At 49.4% G+C, this 20,564-nt stretch overlaps 1 protein-coding gene across 1 annotated transcript in view; it reads left to right on the top strand.

Moving 5' to 3' along the window:
- The first annotated feature begins 19,822 nt into the window (after positions 1–19,822).
- Habp2 (hyaluronan binding protein 2) overlaps positions 19,823–20,564 on the top strand; it is a 32,560-nt gene continuing 31,818 nt past the window's right edge. The window contains exon 1 of the mRNA XM_052713396.1: positions 19,823–19,879. Coding sequence (XP_052569356.1) covers positions 19,823–19,879 — 57 coding nt within the window. The remainder of the gene's footprint in view (positions 19,880–20,564) is intronic.

Raw genomic sequence — 20,564 nt, 5'->3', positions numbered from 1 at the left:
GGGCAGGAGATACCCCAGCTGGACACCAGCTGGAGGGACTTGGTGAGGCTCCAGATGGACTCAGGGTTCTGAGACGACAGCGCTCATTTGGAGGTGTTGGTGGCTTAAACATCAGTCAGATGGCAGCATAGTCACCTCTAGAAAGACCGAACTTCAACCCCTGCAGGCAGGACCCGGAGTTGCCTGCTCTCAAGAGAAGGCAGTGATGGAATCCTGTGTGTCAGGAAGGGTTGCTAGTCAGGAAGCTAGCCAGAGCAGCGGTGTGACCTCAGAACTGGAGGAGGGCAGCAGCTGGAGAGGCTCGGGGAAGGAGAAGCTGCAGAAACCTGGTCCTTGCTGGGCCCTCCTGTGGAAGGTTTGGAGCACTGCTGGGTCGGATGCAGCCCAAGCCCCAGGGCCAAGTGAGGATGAAGGATGCCGGCTGTGGACCACGGCCCCTGGAGAGCACATTGGGAAGAACCCTGAGATGTCGCCAAGGTCTCCATCTTCATTCCTGCCCCACAGAAGGGCCCAGCCTGCCTCTGTGGGGGTGTGGACTTCAAGACACCATTTGGAGTTGTATCTAGCTGCTCAATGGCTCTATTGAGGACCGTCTTGCCTACCCAGGACCATGTGGGTTACATCGTTTTCATTACTAAGACCGGATACAAGCAATTAGATGAAGGAAGGGTTATTTGGACTGCCTTTTGAGGATACGGTTCCCCACAGCTGCGGAAGCTTGAGGCAGCTGCTCATATTCTATCAGTCAAGAAGCTAAGATGAATGCTGCTTGCTTCCTCTACTCAGTCTGGGACCCAGGCCCGTGAGAGGCACCTCCTCACAGTCAGGACATCTCTCTGCCCTGGTTAAGCCTCTCTAGAAATACCTTCACTGATATGCCTGTGGTCAGGTGCAATCAAGTTGGCAGTGAATTTTAACCCTCATAGAGACCCAAGATATTTTCCAGAGCTCAGACTAGGGCGGGACTGGAGGACAATGCCAGACGGGCACCAGCTCAGGCAGCCAGCCTGGGAGCCTGGGAGACATTACGGAGGAGCAGGTCTCAAATAGTTCTCCAGATTACTAAGGCATCCGGCACCTGCCTCCACCTAACCTGGTTGCTCTGATACCCTATCACAGATCTTTTCATTTCAAAAAGAATTTATGTCTAAGAAAATATGACAAATTTTATAATTGTATCCAAATTACAGAGCAGTACAATTATATAATTGAAGTCAAGCATGGTGGTACACAGCTTTAATTCCAGAACTCAGGAGACAGAGGCAGACAGATTTCTGTGAATTCCAGCCCAAATTTTGCCTATATAGCAAATTCCAGGCCAGTCAGGGTGACATAGTAAGATCCTGTCTAAAAATAAGTGAGTTGTATCAAGTTATAGGAATGCATGGCTTTAAAAAGTTCATAGTGCTGTCCGACTTATGATGGAAAACAGCTCTCCTCTCAAAACCAGAGGCGACTTCCCTGCCGTTCAACGGTTTCTGGTTTTAGCCTTGGTGACCAACTCCCATGCTCAAATTATCTACTTCTTACCTCTCTATTGGGCACTTACCTGTTGACCTTGGAACTTTGCAGAAGTAGACTCTCCACTCAGAAGGCCTCAGCTTCCTCTCCCCCTCCCTTCTTTCCTCCACACAGCTAAACCATATCATCTCTTGGTCACATTCTCTAAATAATGTTTTCATAAGTATTACTCAAAACTACAATCACAGGCCACTAACAACAGGATCTGTTCTGAGTGACCCATCCTTAGGATCTTTTGTCATAGTTTAGAAATGTTTTCATCTGTGTGATCTCAGGATGGGTAATGAATTATGGCCAGGTGGGGTGGATGCATGTGGAGCTCATGTCCCCAGTCGTAGACACAGACTCAAGTGAAATGATAAACTCACAGCCTACATCACCACACATTTGTACACATGGTGCTTTCCAGTAGAGGATAGGACATCAGTAGACAAGCTAGCCTTCTTGTCCCCTCCTTGACCTCCCACCTCCCAGCAGTCAACAGACTGCATTCTCTGCCTCTCGGGGATGTGGTCACCTCCGGACCTCTTGCAGCATCTACCTGCGCATCTAAAGCTCTGCTTTCCTTCTCTGCACCAACCAGCCATGGGTTCCACAAATATCTCTCGAGCTTCTGCTTTGTGCTTGGACACCAACGACACAGCAGGCATAAACACACAATTCTCTGAATCCTGGATCTGAGACATAAGAGGCCACTGAAAGGGATAGATAATAAATAACTGTGTGTTGTGGGATCTCTCAAAAAGATGTTGAGTTAGAAAAAATAGACCTCTTCTCCGGGGAAAGATGGAACCCAGCATGTCAGCAGCTGAGGCCAGACGGTGTGAAAGAGTGAGACTCACAGACAGCTGACTGAAGGGATGTCCAGGGGAGGAGAATCGGTGTGCAGAGCCTGCAGGAGTGACGATGGAGAAGAATGTGTTGAAGAACTGTGGAGGAGTGTTGCTCACTTGGAGTGTGGCAGTCAAAGGGGAGAGTGGTCCAGGGTAAACTGATCACACAGGGCCTGCTTGGCCCACTAATGCATTCTGACTTTTTCCAAGTACACCAGGAAGAAGGTAACAAATGATTTCAACACGGAAAGAGCCAGATTTGGGTCCTGAAGGGCATCCTTCCTGGGGCATCCACAGGACCCCGCTTTTCTAACCAGAGGCACACACATCCCATTTTTGTGGTCCTTACTGCAGGTTTTATCCTCTGTAGCCAGCAAGCATTCAGGGATCTGCTGGGAGGAAGGGACGTAGCAGGAGAGGCATTCAAACCAAGATGTCTGCGTGGCGCATTTAACGCGAAGACGCTTTCATCCCAAGCTGAGAGAGTGTTCCTCAGCTCTGAGCGACCTCTCGGGATGTGTGCAGTGTAGCTGGGCACTAAGATGCAGCAGCCTGATACGCTCTGCCCCCGGGATTCCCACTGGGAATTAGAAGACAGTGTGGCAGCTCTCTATTAACTTTTATATATATATTTTTTTTATCACCTGAACTCATTCGAGGTCCCCCTGGCTCCACAGCAGGGGTCCCCATGTGATATCTGCCAGGATCCACCCCCACTTTCAGAGAGTGGGTTTGTATGCTGCCCTCCATTTTTCAAAGCCTTTCCCTGGTCATCAGAGACTGTCTCACAGGGTTGGGCTCTGTGAGATCAGGGGCTTTCTCTCCTCTCGTCTTCTCCCTCTTCTACCTCCTCCACCCCTTCACTTTCTCTTCTCCTTTATACCGAGTGATCTGTTCAAAGCAAGCCATACCCTGGAAGTGCCTGCGTGGGATCTGGTCTCCCATCAAAGCTACAGCTGCTTCCTGCGGCTTAGCCCGGGTATCTGTCACAAGAAACCACCATAGATTTGGGGGGCTGCTTCCCACTTCTTGGGGCTGCAGTGTTGGGTGCTAGGGCTGGCCTGGTGGTTGGGGTCACAGTTGGCTAATAGAAGTGAGCCTTGAACCAGGTCAGCCCAGGTGTTCCATTCTTGGCTAGTAAAAGGGCCATGGTAGCATGGTTACAGACACATTGGTAACCTTGGGTCTCTTTCTGGCTGAACCACTGACTGGCAGCAGATGGTGGCAGGCAAGTTCCCTACTCTGAGACTCAATGTTTTCATCTGCAAAGTGGGGCTAATGATTAGAATATCCTCTTCTCGGGGTTATTGAGATGGTGAGATGAAGTAAGATGCTCACTGAATACTCAGTGTGTGGAACTGGCAAGCTTCCCTGACAGAGCCAGCCGAAGTCCACTAGATTCTGAGCAGGCACAAGAACGGTAGAGGAGACCACATATACCCAGAGTGGCTACAGGAAGCAAAGGAAGAGGAGGGACCCCAACAAGTACTTCCTCCCATCTTCTAATCTCTCTCTAGTGCTCATGAGTGGCTAAACCCACTCAGAAGCCCAAGGGCAACAGAACCGAAGAAATACAGTTCCCACCATGCAAAGTGATGCAGGGGAAGGACCGGGGCTAAGAAAACAGTGTCCTGTGCAGTGTGTGAGTGTTGTCACACTTGGGTACACACAGTCTAGGCTAGGAGGAACATCTAACCTTCACAAAGACCCTGAAAGGGAAGGAAACTGAGGCTCTGAGTGGACCAGACCAGGGTCCAAACTCATCTCCTGGAAAAACCAATGTCCGTGGACAACTGGTAGGAAAGAAGAAGGCTTTATTCAGTGGGTGAAGGATGGACCAAACAGAATTTTACTTGCGAATCAGCTCCTGGACTCCAGGAGTGTGGAGGAGTCACGGATACAGAATGGGAATAACAAGGGGGAGGCATGTGCTGATAAAGGGGCATTCCCGTCTTCTCAGGAACAGCAGCCATCTCCCAGGAACTGGAGTGCCATTTCACTTCCCTCCTCCAGGCTCATGGCGGCTGCTACATGCCTTTTGGATCCAGTTAGCCCTGCGTCATTGTCCTGGGCAGATTTCTCAGTGATTGACATGTTGATGTGCAGAACTGAGTGGCATTTGACCCGTAGGTTAAGACGACACAGAAGACAGGCAGAACATGAAGGGAGAGCTGGCACACCTTCACTAGTTCTGGCCATCCATCACATGTCTACAGAGCCAAGTGAAGAGCTAGTGTTTTCAGAAGAAAACCGTCCTTCAACACCAGGCATGGCAGCCCATGCCTGTAGTCTCAGCACTTTGGAGACTGAGGCAGGAGGCTAGTGAGTTCAAAGCCAGCCCAGGCTACACAGTGAGGCGTTACTTCAAAACCAAACAAAAGGCTTTGGAGTCCCTGCACAGCTGCCTAGGCCACTGTGACGATGACCCATCCAGACATGCTGTAATGGCTAGGCTAGTGGGAAGCTAACACTGTGTCCTCCAGCCACGTTGCCACCCAAATTAGTGATCTTCAAGTTAACTGAGAGCGAAGGAAGGCAGATGGTGTCTTAAGGCACTTTCTCAGCAACACCAAGGGGGTCACGTTCTAAAGGGACAGAGAACCTGACACAAGAAGCTGCTTGACAGTTGTGGGGCTGCTCTTGATTGTCAACTTGACTACATCTGGGACTAAAACCCAAATGGCTGGGTACGCTGGTGAGGGATTTTTCTTAATTAAATCATTTGAAGTGGGAAGATCCACTTCTAACTTGGGCCACACCTGGTGGCAGCCTATCCAGAGGACATGGAAGAAGAAAGCTCTTGCCCTCTCCTGCTTGTCCTCACTCTCTCTGGCAAGTTCATTCCTTCACTGGCATTATTGCCTTCTTCTTCAGGATTCTAGCGTATGCTGAGGACCCGATGAAACATCCAGCCCGTGGACTTTCCATTGGCAGTCAGCCATCATTAGATAAGCCACTCGAATGAATCCCAAGCTCTCCTGGGTTCGGTGGCCAGCCTTGATTGTCAGCTTGACGGAACTTCAGAATCAGCACAGAACACACCTCTGAGTGTGTTTGTGAGAGGATTTCCAGAACGGTTTACTGAGGCAGTAAGACCTGTGGACGTGAGCAGTGGCCTCCAATGCACATGGCCTGGGGCTGGATTAACAGGACAAGGAAGCTGAGTGTTTGCATCCATCTCCCTCTGCTTTGTAACCGTGAACACAGTGTGACTAGCGGTTCAAGACCCTGACACCACTGCTTTCCCATCACAGTAGACTGTGCTCAAACTATAAGCCATAAAACAACAATAACACCACCACCACCACACACACACACACACACACACACACACACACACACACACACACAAACCCTTCCTTAACTTTTTCCCCAGGTGTTTGGCTATACGAAGAGGAGTAACTAACACACTTTCTGACAGCAGGCATTGATTCATCCAAGGTCACATGTGCCTTAAGCAGTAGACTCAGGCAGCTGCCCAGCTGGCCTCACTTGGAACAGAGTTGTGGTGGTATTGTGTTCCCCAAAATATTGTGCACCCTAATAAACTTATCTGGGGTCAGAGAACAGAACAGCCACTAGATACAAAGGCTAGAAAATGGTGGCACTCATGCCTTTAATCCTAGCCTTTTGGAGGCAGAAATCCGTCTGGATCTCTGTGAGTTCAAAGCCACACTGGAAACAGTCAGGCATGGTGACACACACCTTTAATCCCAGGAAGTGATGGCAGGAAGCAGAAAGGTATATAAGGCGTAAGGATCAGGAACTAGAGTTGGTTAAGCTTTTAGGCTTTTGAGCAGCAGTTCAGCTGAGATCCATTTGGATGAGAACTCAGAAGCTTCCAGTCTGAGGAAACAAGATCAGCTGAGGAACTGGCAAGGTGAGGAAGCTGTGGCTTGTTCTGCTTCTCTGATCTTCCAGCATTCACCCCAGTACCTGGCTCCAGGTTTGTTTTTATTAATAAGAACTTTCAAGATTCATGTAACACAGAGCCTGCGATTCTGATCTCACGGCATTGTGCAGTGGATGAAGTGAGCACACGTCTTCTGTCAGGAGCAGCAATCTACCCCTTTGGGAGGGAAAATCCTGCTGAGGAAAATCTGGGACGGCGACCACTCTAGCTTTGTCTACTTCTGTCTGTGCAATTTGCCACTTAGAAATGCTTCCTCAGCAAACCGGGTCTAGTGCTATAGGAAAGTAGGAATCAATCACCCCAGATAGATAGATAGTAGCTTTGGGGAAGAAAAATATTGAATTCTGTCCACACAGATGAGTTTCTGGCAAGAAATTCAAATCACTGCCCTCCCCCCACGAAGTCTGAGTGACAAGACCAAGGAAGGGGCTGTGCACCATCAGTGCAGGTCTGAGCCTGTCCCTAGCTTGGCTTCCTGCAACAAGGTCCGGGGTCGAGGGGAAGTTGGGGGTTTGCTAAACCAGCCGATGCAATCTGTTCCTTCTTCCTTTCTCTGGAGGTGGGAGTGGGCTCTGGGGGGTGATCATATCCCTGCGTTTCATAATAATCACCTAGACTGCAGCAGACAGGCCCAGCCCTTTCCTCCTTTAAGACCAAACTGCTGAGTTTGGGGCCTAACTTCCTGCAAAGGGGGAGGAGACGGGGCCTAAAATCCGGGGAGCAGGCCAGAAGCAGGAAGCACAGGTGTGACGCTCTCACCCGCTCTTGGACATCCGATGGATTCCGGGCTCCTGGTAGCTTTTTATTCCAAGGTCACCGGGAACCATATTCCAGAAGGGTCACGATGTGGGTGGGACTTTCTAGATGGACCAAAGGCCCTCACTGATCCCTTGTCCTTCTCTTCCCAGAAGTTCAGTGCCACAGCCTCCCTCTGCCATTCTCCCCTCCCTCTGCCCTTCCCTCCCCCCTCTGCCGTTCCCCCCTCTGCCGTTCCCCCCTCCCTCCCTCTGCCCTTCCCTCCCCCCTCTGCCGTTCCCCCCTCTGCCATTCCCCCCTCTCCCGTCCCCCCCTGCCGTTCCCCTCTGCCCTTCCCTCCTCCCCTCTGCCCTTCCCTCCCCCTTTTGCCATTCCCCCCCTGCTGTTCCCCCCCTCCTCCGTTCCCCCCTCCATTGTCACTGTCAATGATCTTCTAGGCTCTATGGTAATCTGCATTTGCAGCCCCATGCCACTCAGTCACAACTGTCACTGTCCCTTGACATCAGAGCCCTGGAATTACCTCCACTCCGGCTCCTCTTGCCTACCCCTACTCCTTTGTGAGATAAGGTCTCATGTATCTCAGGCTGGCCAATGCCACTGAGGATGACCTTGAACATCTGATGTGCCGGGACTATAGGCAGGTACTACCAATACCAGGTTTATATAGTGCTGGGAATTGAACCCAGGACTTTATGTATGCTAAGCAAGCATGCTACCATGAGCCACAGGTCTCTGTGGGTTAAAATCAAGGTGGAGGCAGGGCTAGTTTCCTCACTGACCTGCACTTTCATGCCAACTATCAGCAGAGGGCCATTTCTCTGCTTGGCAGGCCCCTCTGGCTCATGGTCCCCTCTGTCCGACTTCAAAGGCTTGCCTCTCACATCTCCAGCATCTCTTCTCTTGTCTTTATGACACAGCCAGGAAAGCTTTTCTGCTCCTCTTAAAGGATTCATGGCTTTAAAAAAAAACAAACAAACAAGCAAACAACAGCAAAAACAAAAACAAACAAAAAACAAAACAAAACAAAAACAAGACTTCCAGATAGTCTAAAGTCACATTTCTACCAGAAGGTTTTCGTAGTTAATCACATCTACAAACTTCCTTTTGACACAGGAAGTTCTGGATTCATGGGTTCTGAGGGATGGATGGGCACCTTTGGAAGCCATTGTATGTACTATCAATGTATTTATCTATGTAACCAAGTGTGGATCCATCTCCCCATCTACCCACTCTGCACCTACCTGATGTCCAATTCAAACCTTTCTAAAATGCCCTTCCTGGCACCTCTCAACCAGTGTGCAGCGTGACCCTGAGATGCAGTTGACCTCTCTGGTTCTCATTTCCAGCAGGTGCTGGGCAGGCCGGCAAACTTGAAACTGGCTCTGGGTTGTAAATACGCCCACGTGGCTGACTTCAAGCTGCTGGTCTGAGGGCAGGAAATGCAGTCAGTTCTTGCCAGCCAGACTGCACCAGCCCTGCAAGCCTGCCTGGTATGAATGAGGCCCTGGCCACTTGATTAGTGTATCACTTGTGAATTAAGTATCTCTCAAAAACTTGAAAGTTTTCCACAATTCTCCATATCAGGCCGTTCCTGTTTGGGATTGGAACTATCTGCCGCATAAGCATTCCAAAATCATCTCTGCAAAGAACAAGAACAGAGAGTCAGTTTCATGAGGAGGGACCAGAAGATGCCCACCTAAAGGGAGGCCTAGCCCCAGAGGCCCTTGGGATGCGTTGGTTGCGGTGTGGCCACAAAGTCCCAAGAGCAACAAACAGCAAAATGAGTGTGGCCTCGGGGCAATGTGTGATTTCTTCCCGGAAGACCAGCCAGGAATGTGTGCCGTGGGTTCTCTTATGATTTTTCAGATGCTCATGACACGGGACAGACAGACTGTCTGCTTCACGAGAGAACTGAGTGGCATGGGGCTGCAAATACAGATTACCATAGAGCCTAGAAGATCATTGACAGTGACAGCAGAGGGGGGAACGGCAGAGGGGGGAACGGTAGAGGGGGGAGGGAACGGCAGAGGGGGGAATGGCGGAGGAGGGAACGGCGGAGGGGGGAACTCCCAACGTGTCAGATGAAGCCATTACTAAGTTTCGGTTGTAAGTATGGTAGCTGATGGCTGCTGCGTCTCAGTAGTCCAGGCAGGGATCCTGACTCAGCAGGTGCTCACACCCTGTGAGTGTCCCGCCCTAGGCCTTCACATATGTTCTCTCATCCAAATCACCTCAATGGCCTCAAAGGGCTAAACAGCAAACCCAGATTACCACACTTGTGTCTGAGTTAGGTTTCTGTTGCTGTGATAAGACACCATGTCTAAAAGCAGCTTGGGGAGGAAAGGGTTTATTTTACCCTATGGTTTGTAGTCCCCCATCCAGGGAGTCAGAGCAGGAACCTGCATGCAGGAACTGAAGGAGAGACCACAGAGGGGCGCTGCTTACTGGCGTGTTCCCTATGGCTTGCTCAGCCTGCTTTCTTATACCATCCGGGACCACACACCCAGAGGTGGCACCATGCCCTGTGGGACGAGTCCACCCACATCAATCAGTCAAGAAAATGCACCACAGACTTTTCCACCAGCCAATTCGGTAGGAGCTTTTTCTCTATTGAGGTTCCCTCTTCCAAAATGACTCTTACCTGTGACAAGTGAATATAAAAAAACTAACCAGGACAATTGACTCCTTCTCAACCTGACACACAAATACATTATTGTTAAACCATAACCTTTTCTTGCTTATCTCCAAAATCTCATATTAATATCAAATACCACAGTATAAAAGAATCATCTCTCAGGGGCCCCATGATCCAAGCCCTCAGCAGCTTTGCTCCAATGCTCCCGCCTGTGAACAGCAGCAGGTCTCAGAGCAGGCTCCCCACGATGGTCTGAATGGAAGCCAGGACAAGGGTCAAGCTGAGTAAGCTCCCATGATCATGAGCAGGGGTGGTGTAGGGAGACCTCTCTACACGTCAAGAACCAGGCATAGTGGCCTGTGCCAAGGCAGGGGGAACCTCCAGTGTGAGATCAGTTTGAATGATGTCACAGTTACAAAGTGGAAGCTGGAGAGAGAAAACCAGTTTCCACAGGCCCGTTTACTGCCGTGTGCTTTATTCGCTGGCTGCTGCTGACTTTCCTGTGACTGAACTACAAAGATTGGTGTCTGAGGAGACACAGACTGAATTCAGGGACCTGCCGTCTCTGTTACTCCATTTCTAAACACACCTTGCGATTTCTCTTCTTCCTTCCCTTCTCCCTCCCAGCCACACCCCTCCCAGCCATCCCTCTGAGATCTGGGTTTTCTCACACATCCATAAAGTGATGCATCCACGTTTACACCTTCAGGAGACAATTCTGAGCACCAACTGAGCACAGTGTCAGCCCCGAAGTGTCCCCAGAATGACACACCAGGGTCCTAAGGCCACAGGTGGACAAGATGCCAAAGTGGCCTTTCTGTAAGTGGAGAGCTAGCTCCAGGGAAGATAAGACCTTTGAGCTTAGATAGAGGATGTGTGGGACTCTCCAAAACCAGAAAGTGAGAAGGCTTCCCTCAGCAGTGAGCCCTGGAGTATGAAAAATGAAGACATTAGTCAGGACGCGTGTTTAGGAAATGTGCTGGAGTGGGTGGGCACGGTCATGAGGAGTTGAGCCGGGAAGGCGGAGGAGAGGGCACACACTACTGAGAGCAGATGACCAGGGCCTCTTGTGCCACATGAATCCATCTGAACTTTGTCCTGTACGTAATGTGGCCTGGAGCTGAAGCGGGGTGGAGAAGTCGGGGTGGAAGCTCCTTGACAGGTGCACAAGCAGACGGCTTGCTGCTTCACGTCCTCTTCACACCTCTCCGCCTGAGGGCAAGCTCCTCCAGCGCAGTCAGCAGGTCAGAGGACAGCGCAAACTCCAGAGACAGAGCTACTCAGAAGACAAAACTGCCCGCTGCCGGGCGGGTTGTCAAGCGGGGCTGACACAGTCAGCAGCGGGAGAGCTGCAGGGCACAGAGTACAGTCACACCCCAGGATCAATACGCAACAGGCCGGGAAACTGGCAGGTCGGCGGCGGGAGCAAGGAAAGAATGGACGGCATGCTTTCACGGGCACTGCACTTCTGACCCATGCCAGCCCCGAATAACGACATTGTCTCGAAGGTCAAATGAACTGTAGTTTATGGTGTGGACTACTGGGGCTCAGGGAAGTCACTCATTTGCTTCAGGGTGTGGAGATGGCCCAAGAAAATTAACCCCAACCCATGGGCCAAGTTTCAGTCAGAGTCACATTGTCCTGTCTTCTAGAATTCAGGGATTCTGTTCCACACATAGGGCAGTGACAGCTTAAGCCTTGGGGTCTGTACCACCTGTACCTGTACCAGCTGTACCTGTACCACCTGCCAAGCACAGCTCCAAACCCCTCAGGGCACCAGTTCTCAACCTGTGGGTCTCAACCCCCTTGGGGTAGAATGACCCTTTCACAGGGATCACACATCAGATATCCTGCATATCAGATATTTACATTACAATTCACAACAGTAGCAACATAATGAAGTTATGAAGAAGCAATGAAAGTAATTTTTATGGTTGGGGGTCACCACAACTTGAGGAACTGTATTAAAGGGTCTCAGCATTAGGAAGGTTGAGACCCACTGCTTTAGACACTGTAGACTGACATGAGCCAACCAAGCTTTTAGTAACTGCCAGGCTCTTCTAGAAATAATAGGGGACTCTCTTGACAAGAGGTGGCGGGAGCCATGCCTCTCTGCTGCTCACTCTTACTACATGGTGAGTGGCTAACCTACAAAGCAGTTCCACCGCATGCACAGACACCCAGGGGAGGTTCCCATTAGTCCTCGGGCTGAGTCTTCAGGCATTCTCACAACACACTTAGGGAAAGCGTCACTTCTGCAAGCACAGCTCAGCCAACGGTAAACTGCCCAAGGGTTGTGTAAACCTGAATGTCCACCCTGAAGGCAACGGACAGTCAGCCTTCTTCCCACATCTTTTATTTTTTACAGACTAGGGCAAAGGTTCATTCCTTTACTTAATTGTCTACTTCAGTATTGTTCATTTGTTAGAGGTGTCTTTTGAACGATCTTTGTGCTGACTGACTCGGTGGGACCTGAGACAGTAACATCGGACCCCATTTGGCTCTCTGGCTTGCTTAGTAATGACTCCAGAGACTGTAAGATTGGAAGAGCCTTCTGTAGACACTGGAGGGTGGGCTGCTTTCACAGTCTCAGATGAGCCCAAGCAACTTTGAACTTGGACCATCCTAACCCATGGAGTTACAATTCTATAAGATACGTCCTAATGTCCCCCACATCACAGAAGAAAACTGAAACTCAAAAACAAGGGCTGTGAGTGAGGCTTCTCATCTCCACTCCCATATTCAAAGTCTGCACTACACACACACACACACACACACACACACACACACACACACACACACACTTACATCAATGAAGATCATCGCCCAGGTAACTATTGGTGTTACTCTACATAAAGGTCTGTGGTTGGAATGCACACTGAGGGTGAGGATTTGTGTCCCACCATGATGGGTGGAACCATGTGTTCCCACCATTCTTCCACATGCCTTCCTCCTCTAGCTGCCAGGTGCTTTGGCAAGGGCCCCACTTTCACGAGTGTCTATGGATCTGTCTTTTAGACTCTTCCACAGAGACGGTCTCTGGTGTGCCTTAGAATGCAGTGGTATCCACTTCCACAAAGGGGTGGAAGAATGAGTGTTCAGTGAGAGGTGTCACACAGCTGGGTGGCACTTCTCTGAGGATCTGATGCTGTCTCTACCCTTGCCTCACTCATTTTGTAAAATTTCAGCTGACTGCTGTGCTCACTTGGAAAACAACGTGTATACTTTCCATGAAGAAGTAGAGATAACCCAGGTAGGAAGATCATGAGTTCAAAGCCAACACTACAAAGTGAGTTCAAGGTCAGCCTGGGCAACTTGGTGAGACACTTGTCTCAAAACGAAAAGTAAGAAGAGTGCTGGGGATTCAGATCAGTGATAGGCTAGAATAGGTGAGGTTTCGGGTTCAATCCCAACCCCACAAAGGAAAAGGACAATGTAAAGTAGGCAAAGAAAGGAAGGCAAATTAATACAAATTAATTATCTGTTGATTTTGAGACAACTTTGAAAATATCATCTTGCACATTTAAGCAAAAAAAAAAAACTTATTAAGGGATACTCAGAAAGACTAAGCAACTTATCCAAAATAACACAGCGAGCCAATGGCTTTTCCATTGGCTCTGTCTGATGCCAACCCAGTCTGTTGCTAGCACAGCACAAAACCCACATACTAATGTACTTTAGGAAGCCAGCTTGCCAGGAAATGTCTAGAAATTCATTTTAGAGAGGGACTCAGAGGTCTGTCTTCCTTCAAAGTGAAGAGGTGTTAAGAACATTGGTACACTGGATTCAGAAATCCAGGAAATCTAGACACCCAAATCACTAGACCCTCCCTCTTTCAGGTTTTCTATTTCATGGGAGGGAGAGGGTCTTCCACATGCTAAATGTATGCAGAATTTTACTAAAAAATGTTTAATAAATCAAAGATACGCCAAGAGCAAGAAGCATCACACAGCCCAGGTGATGGCTCTTTGTGAGGCTGCAGATCCATGGAGGCAGGCTGTGTTTCCACAGAACTGATTGATGGGATGGGAGCGAGTGCGGGGGGGGGGGGGGGACGGGCATGACACTCCCTGCCTTAGACAACCATCTCAACAGAGGAACTTTCAAATGCGAGCAGAAATACTGAAGTCTCACTGAAGATAAAAGAAAAGACACACGGGCAAATGTGTACAAATGGGTAAATCAATTGCTGGGGAGGGGCTATGGTGTGTCTTGAAATCGGGCTGGGCTCTGCCAGGGCTCCCATGTCTCTTCAAAGCTCACAGTGGACAGAACTATCAGTGACTTCAAGCCACAGTCCATGTGGCAAAGGGGAGCACCTCACAGTTTGGAGCTCCTAACTTGGCCATGAACTTTGGCACAAGAGTAGCTTCTGTCTTCTCAAACACGGCTGTCCACTGTTCCTTCATCCTTCCATCTGTCCATCTATTTATCTAGCCCTGTGTACATGTTTTCATCTACATTCATCCCTTCATCTATGCATCGATCCATATATATGTTCATTCACATATTTACCTATTCACCTATATATTTGGTCATTTATCCAGCCAGCCATACACCCTATCCATGCACCCCTTACCCCATTTATCCATCCATTTACCCTTCTATTGTCTTTCCACTCATCTACTCAACCATCTACCCTTTTATCCATCCCTCACTTCATCCCTCTCTCCATCTACCCATCTATACATCCTCTGTTTACCCATCACCCATCATCTAACCATTTCTCTATTCACTGATCCATATATTTATCGCCCACCCCTCAACTTTGCATCCATCCAACAAACATTTATCAACGTTGCTTCACAGCAAGTCCTAAGTGGGAGAAAGGCAATGGGACACAGAGAATGATCTTAAGGAGAACGGCACACAAGTGACAGGCTGGTGAAGTTGGCAGAGGCCAGATGAAGCAGGGCCTTGGTAGAATGTGGGGCTTATTTATAGCTCAAAAGGAAGATACTAAGAGTTTTTTATAGGGCTATGACATAATCCCACTGGGTTTTTATAGGCTGGAAAATAGAAGTGAAAACGGGCTGAACGATGTGAGGGCTGCGGAGGAGTCAGTAGGTGGTGTCCACTTGGACAAGCATGTGTTAACAGGGAGTAAAGGGCTGAGGAGACTTGTGTGTATGTGCACATGCGCACCCAGATACATGTATGCATGTACCATGTGTGTATAGTGCCTTCAGAGGCCAGAAGAGGGTGCTGGGACCTTCTAGAACTGGAGTTACATATGCTTGTGAACTCCAATGTGGGTCTAGGAAACAAATACATCTTCTGGAAGAGCAGCCAGTGCCTTTAACCAGTAAGCTATCTCTTCAGCCCCAAACTGAAAATTTAAATGTCCGTATGGCTAGCAGTTACTCACCAGAACTTTCCAGAGGGTATGCCTCTGTTGTGACTGTACTGCTAGTCAACTCCTCCCTTCACCTAACCCTGCCTCCTCCACATAGAGATCCTGAAAGTGTCACCCCAATAGACTTCTTGCACCCAAATATCAGCAGCTTTGTCTCCCACGACACCCAACTTAAGACCACAGGGATGCTACTGCCAAAAGGACGTCTTTCTTCAGTAAACTCTGGGGACTGGACACCCCAACAAGTAACAGTAAGAGGGAAAGGTGGGTGCTGAACAGGAAAGAGGTAACCTTTGCCAATGAGTGCTCACAGGAAAGCCACCCTAACACCCAAGGGTCTGCGTGCCAGGAACATTTGCCCGGAAACCAGAAAGGTCGGAATCCTGGCCTTGCTTCCACTTACGCGACCTTAAGCAAATTGCTTAGCCTCTCTATACCTCACTTAACGAAAAATGGGCCGAAGCACCTTGTGTGGGAGTTAGGAAGACTTCCATGTGCTTATAAATGTCCCTAGAAAGCAAAGGTGCCCGATAAGTGCTGATGTCTTCTCACGCTCTGGGCACAGTCCAGCATCTGCCAAGCCTCAGATCACAGAGCAGCAACTCTGAAAATACCAACCAGCTAGAATGGAGAAAAGCTAACATCCCCTGCCCTTCCCAGGTGAGTGCCCCTAGAAGTCAGTGGAGGGGACAGGAAGCTCTAAAAACAGGGGGCTATGAGCACAGTGAGAGAGAGCTGCATCTCTGCACCTAAGTTCTTGTTGGGGATGGCACGAAGAACCTGTCTGCAGATAGCCACCGCGGGGGGAATTTGTAAGATGGGGGCAATTCTGAGACTAGAACTGGGCCTGTCTTCCTTATTCCCTAGCTCACTGCCCAGCCCTAAAGTAGGTGCTTAGCAAATGCTTGCAGGATGAGTGGCTAAGTGAACCCTTGTCTTCGACCCCACAAAGATGTCTGTTGTGGTCCTGAGAAATAAAGTGCCTTCTGGGTTCGCTTGAGGAAGCCATGTTACACCCACCCGGGGTCCTTCCCGTCCTACCCAGGGCACTGAGTTATCTGTGTGCCTCCTTCTCCTGCGGCAGTGATGTGAAAGCTGTGACCCTATCGTTTGCACAGCTGCCCTGGAACATGACCATGGTCTTGGCATCAACCTGGTCCCTGGCTGCGTTTGTGACTCAGTGACAGGGCTGAGAAGTTGCTGTAGAAACTCTGGCCAGAAATAACCTAACCTATTTATACTCTCCGAACTGTTCAGAAAAGTTTGCTCACCTTCTTTCCAGAGAGGCTAGTTAGCAATCGGGACCTTCCCCCCCAAAAAGCCATCCCATGGAAAGTCTTGACGTCATAGCCAGCGTGCTCTGCAGAGTTCTACTCCCTGCCAGGCCCTTGACTAAGCACATTACCCTTGGCCCTGCCCTCTCATACACACCTCTCAGTAATGCTGTGAAGACGGGACTGTGTGTCCATTTTACAGGTGGGAAAACTGAAGCTCTGAGGAATTAGACAATTGGCCCAGAGTTACATGGTAGGCATGGCCAAGGGGCTGGATGCTAGATCTATTGTGAGTCCAGACTGCTGTCTCTCCACATTGAAGGCTTGGCAGGAGGAAGACTGGCTTTGAAGACAATGAGCAAACATGAGTCATTTCCATCTGGCCACAACATGTGGCTTCTGTTAGCAAGAGTCCCCGGCACACCAGAAAGGATCTGTCCCAGCTGGGACTCTGAGGGTGCCTTTCCTGAGGACAGAAGGAGCGGCTCACTACAAACCAGCGTCCCCAAGCTTGGGGCATAGGACAGGGCTCCATTCAGAGGCATGCGTGTAACCCAACACATGAGAACCTGGTACTCAGAGTACCCAAAGTATAGCCTAGCGGTGGCAGCTGAAATATCCACCACACCAGGACCGAGCGCTCTCTGCTCAGATGTGAAAAGCACAGCTCTCAAGTGACTGCTTAAGCTCCCCAGATGAGCACAGATTACATGATAAGCCAGTCCTCTTTGTCCGACAGAACCAAAGGATCAAGGGCCTTCTAGAGAATTCTCTCTAGAAAGTGTAGTGTAGAAATGTATTCAATTCATACTATCATGGTAATAAACTTTGGGGAAACAAGAGACAATGTGTTGGAGGCCTGTGGTTATTACAAAAAGTGAAAACCTGCCCACCTCACCCCCTTTTTCTTTTTTACTGAGAAAGGAAAGATTGCCTGATAGAGAAATGAATCCAGATTACAAAGACAAGCAGCAAAGCTGCCCTGGCCACTTCCTTTTGACACAAGAAGAGAAGCTTCTGGTTTGTTTTCTGGGCATTTCTCCACCAAGTGAGAAGTTCATTAATTCGTGAGACCGAAGAGAGAAAGCTGAGGTGCCTGCATCCTGTCAGATTGACTGCTGGGCATACCTTCCCTGCCTGACTCCAGCTTCAAAACCAGAAAGCTGGTGATGTCTCCTGTGTGCCCTCTGACCTTGCTTTGTGATCAGATGACCAGCAGCAGCAGCCTCAGGACACCCCAGGGACCCACTCAACTGTCATCTCCCTGTCTCCTCAAACCTTCCACCTGTGCGATTCCTACACCATCACCTAGTCCTCCACCTTTTGTGCTTACCACTAACTACAGTTAACTAATTTACTTTTCCAACCTCACCCTGCCCTGTGGGGGGCCATCCCACCCCCATATTTCCCCAGAATACTCTTGAGTAGGAGCAGCAGGAAATACTAGTTAGAAGAGTAGAAGGGAGAGAAAAAGAGAGAATATGCAGGATAGACTCGGGAAGGCCGGGATCCTAATCCATCAGGCCCTGACTGTCTCTGCCCTAGGGCTTTTAAAGGGATGCTAAGGGGTGGAGCAAAAGACCTCCTCCTCCAGCCAAGCCAAGTACAGACCATCTCAGACAACTGGTACTCTGGCCCGTGGTTCAATCATTCTCTTTATGTAGACCTGCTGCATGGGCTCCAACACTGCCCCTTAAGAGTGAAACATACAGGCTGAGGATATGGTTCAGTAGGTCAGGCATCCTGAATTTGGATCCCCAGCACCCACATACAAAGCCAGGCCTGCCTGGTGTCACACACCTGTAACCTCATCATGGAGAGGTGGACACAGAAGGATCTTAGCACTTGCTGAACGGCCAGGCCAGTCTGGCTGAAATGGTGAACTTTGGGTTCAGTGAGAGACTCTCTCAGGAAACAAGGTGAAGAATTTTAGAGAAGGACACCAGATGTTTACCTCTGACTTACACACACACACACACACACACACACACACACACACACACACACACACACATTCACGCATGCTTATGTGTACACAAAGAGTGAAGTTGATGGCCACCTCCTTCATCCCGAAACACCAGTGCCCAGCTCACGGTAGACTTCTGTATTTTAAGGCTACTAATGTGAACAGGCAGTGCTGTGCTGAGCAGTTCATAAATGCCTCGGATTTTTCACACTCAGTCTGGTTTTCACATGGAGCTGCCTCTATTAAGACATCTTGATATGACACACCCAATTGCTACATCAATGAAGTGATTGTTCACTTATTTATTTCCCCCCACATAAATCTGCCGAGGGTCCACCCATGTTGGGAGCTCACCAGTAATCTAACAGGATGCCCAGCCTCATGAATATTCAGTCTAAGGGAGCAGAGAGGGAACAAATATTGCTGAGGTAGTAATTCAGGTACCTCATGATGGTCTTGTGAAAAATTAGTTGGCAGAGCAAAGCCCATCTGATGAGTGGGCTTCAACTTCAGGCTCCTCCTGGACCAGGCCTGTGGGGTCCGCCATGGTGAGCAATTAGCTTCCAGAGGTAGGAGCAGCCACTGGCTGAGCACTGAAGGCATGTGCCCTGTGTGATGGCTGAGGGGAGAGGTGGGGCACCACCCATGCATCAGCTGGCACAGTTTCAAGCCTACATTGCAGAATCAGGTTGGAGGATTCCTGGAGCCTCCGCATAGATTACTGTGGACAGACAGGAGCTGGGGATCATGTCTATTGATGAGATCAATTGAGTCCACAAGAACCCACCCTCGCCAGGTAACTGCTGCTTTCTGTAGCCCTACCTACAACCTGTGCTGCTAAATCGAGAACACTGGGAACAACTGTCCCAAAAGTGAGCACCGTGGTTGTTTTTCCTCCCACTGATCAAAGAAAGTCTCCAGCTAAAGGGGGAAATAATTAAAAAGTAAAAACCTTATGTAATGAGGTTTAAAAAAAAAAACTTTTGAAGCCAATAAGCAACTATGGACAGTGCTTCAAAGGGCCTGGAATCAATGTTTGTCAATTGCAGTTTGGCATCTTTAATTTATCTTTCGTGAATATAAAGTGTGATGTTATTAGGGGCCAGTCTGTGCCTTAGTTCTGGTTGAGAGTTGAAGAGCAGAAATCTATCGGCATTCCCGGAGGTGGCAGAGGTTCTTGCCTCATCTGGAGCCCTTTATCCTGTGGGTGACACAGCAGCGTGGTGTACAGACCCACAGCAACGAACACTCACTAGCTCCTACAGCACCCTCAAGCCATGGGCTCTTTATTTTAGCCGCTATCTTTGGAGACTTTTTTTTCTGCAGAAGACAAGGCACCCCTTGACTCTGCCCAACCCCCAAGTTACCATTTGTTTAATCAAGATAGTTGGTTTGCAAAACATTAAACAGTATTTGATGCCTAGTTAATAATTTGCATCCTCTTCATTTGTTCCAGAATCCTCAGAGACGGACATCCCTACCCCCACTCCCAAAGGCACACACAAGAAAAGAAATCATCGTAGGGAGAGCAAACCAAGAGGCCTTCAACGGCGCAGACATCGGTCAGGATGCTGGATCTCCGTGTTCTGCTGTTAATCGCCCTGGTGGGGAAGTCAGCCATCGGGGTAAGTGGTCATTTCCAGTTTCTATGGTTGAGAGATTATGAGGGTTTTAGCAAAATCAAGCCATCTGGGTTTGAAGCAAGAAAATCTTAAATTGGGAAAGGCTGGTATTGCCAAGTTGAGTGTGGCCTCACTACAAGAGCGTATGCAGACTGTCTCATGAACTTCTGAGTGGTTTTGTAATGACATGTGGGTAGCATGAGTCTCTTGGAGCAGAGCCTCCATGAATTCGTCCCAACAGAGATGACGAGGGCACACAAATTCTCTACAGTACAGATAAAATCTGGTATACACCTCAAGGACCCCTTTGAGAACCGGTCCCTGAGAGAGCAGATTAGGGCACTGGCCTAGCACCCCTGTCAGATTCTCCAGTCCTCTGGGGGACACTAAGAAAAGGACTCCTGGGCTTTGGCCTCAGGGCGATTCCCTGGTGGCTCAAGTGAGCCCAGCAAAGGGTTTACTTAGCTGCATCCAACTTGAGGAGAAACCCTGTGGCTAGTCCTTTTTCTTCTCTTTCCCATGACCATAGTTGGTGGGACAGAGAAGATGAGCCAGGGCCCAAGGGAGTCTGCGGTGAGCCAGGAAGGGAAAACTGTAAGGCTTTGACTAGGGCCCTGGAGACCTTTGGGCTGGACAGTCCTGGAGATGCTGGCCCTTCTGTGCACCCCTGTGGGGAAACTGTCGACAG

The sequence above is a fragment of the Peromyscus californicus genome, unplaced genomic scaffold (assembly GCF_007827085.1).
Source record: "Peromyscus californicus insignis strain IS unplaced genomic scaffold, ASM782708v3 Scaffold_4__1_contigs__length_199733344, whole genome shotgun sequence".
NCBI classification, from domain to species: domain Eukaryota; kingdom Metazoa; phylum Chordata; class Mammalia; order Rodentia; family Cricetidae; genus Peromyscus; species Peromyscus californicus.
The sequence above is the reverse complement of the archived record's forward strand: the minus strand, read 5'-3'. Positions and strand labels throughout refer to the sequence as shown.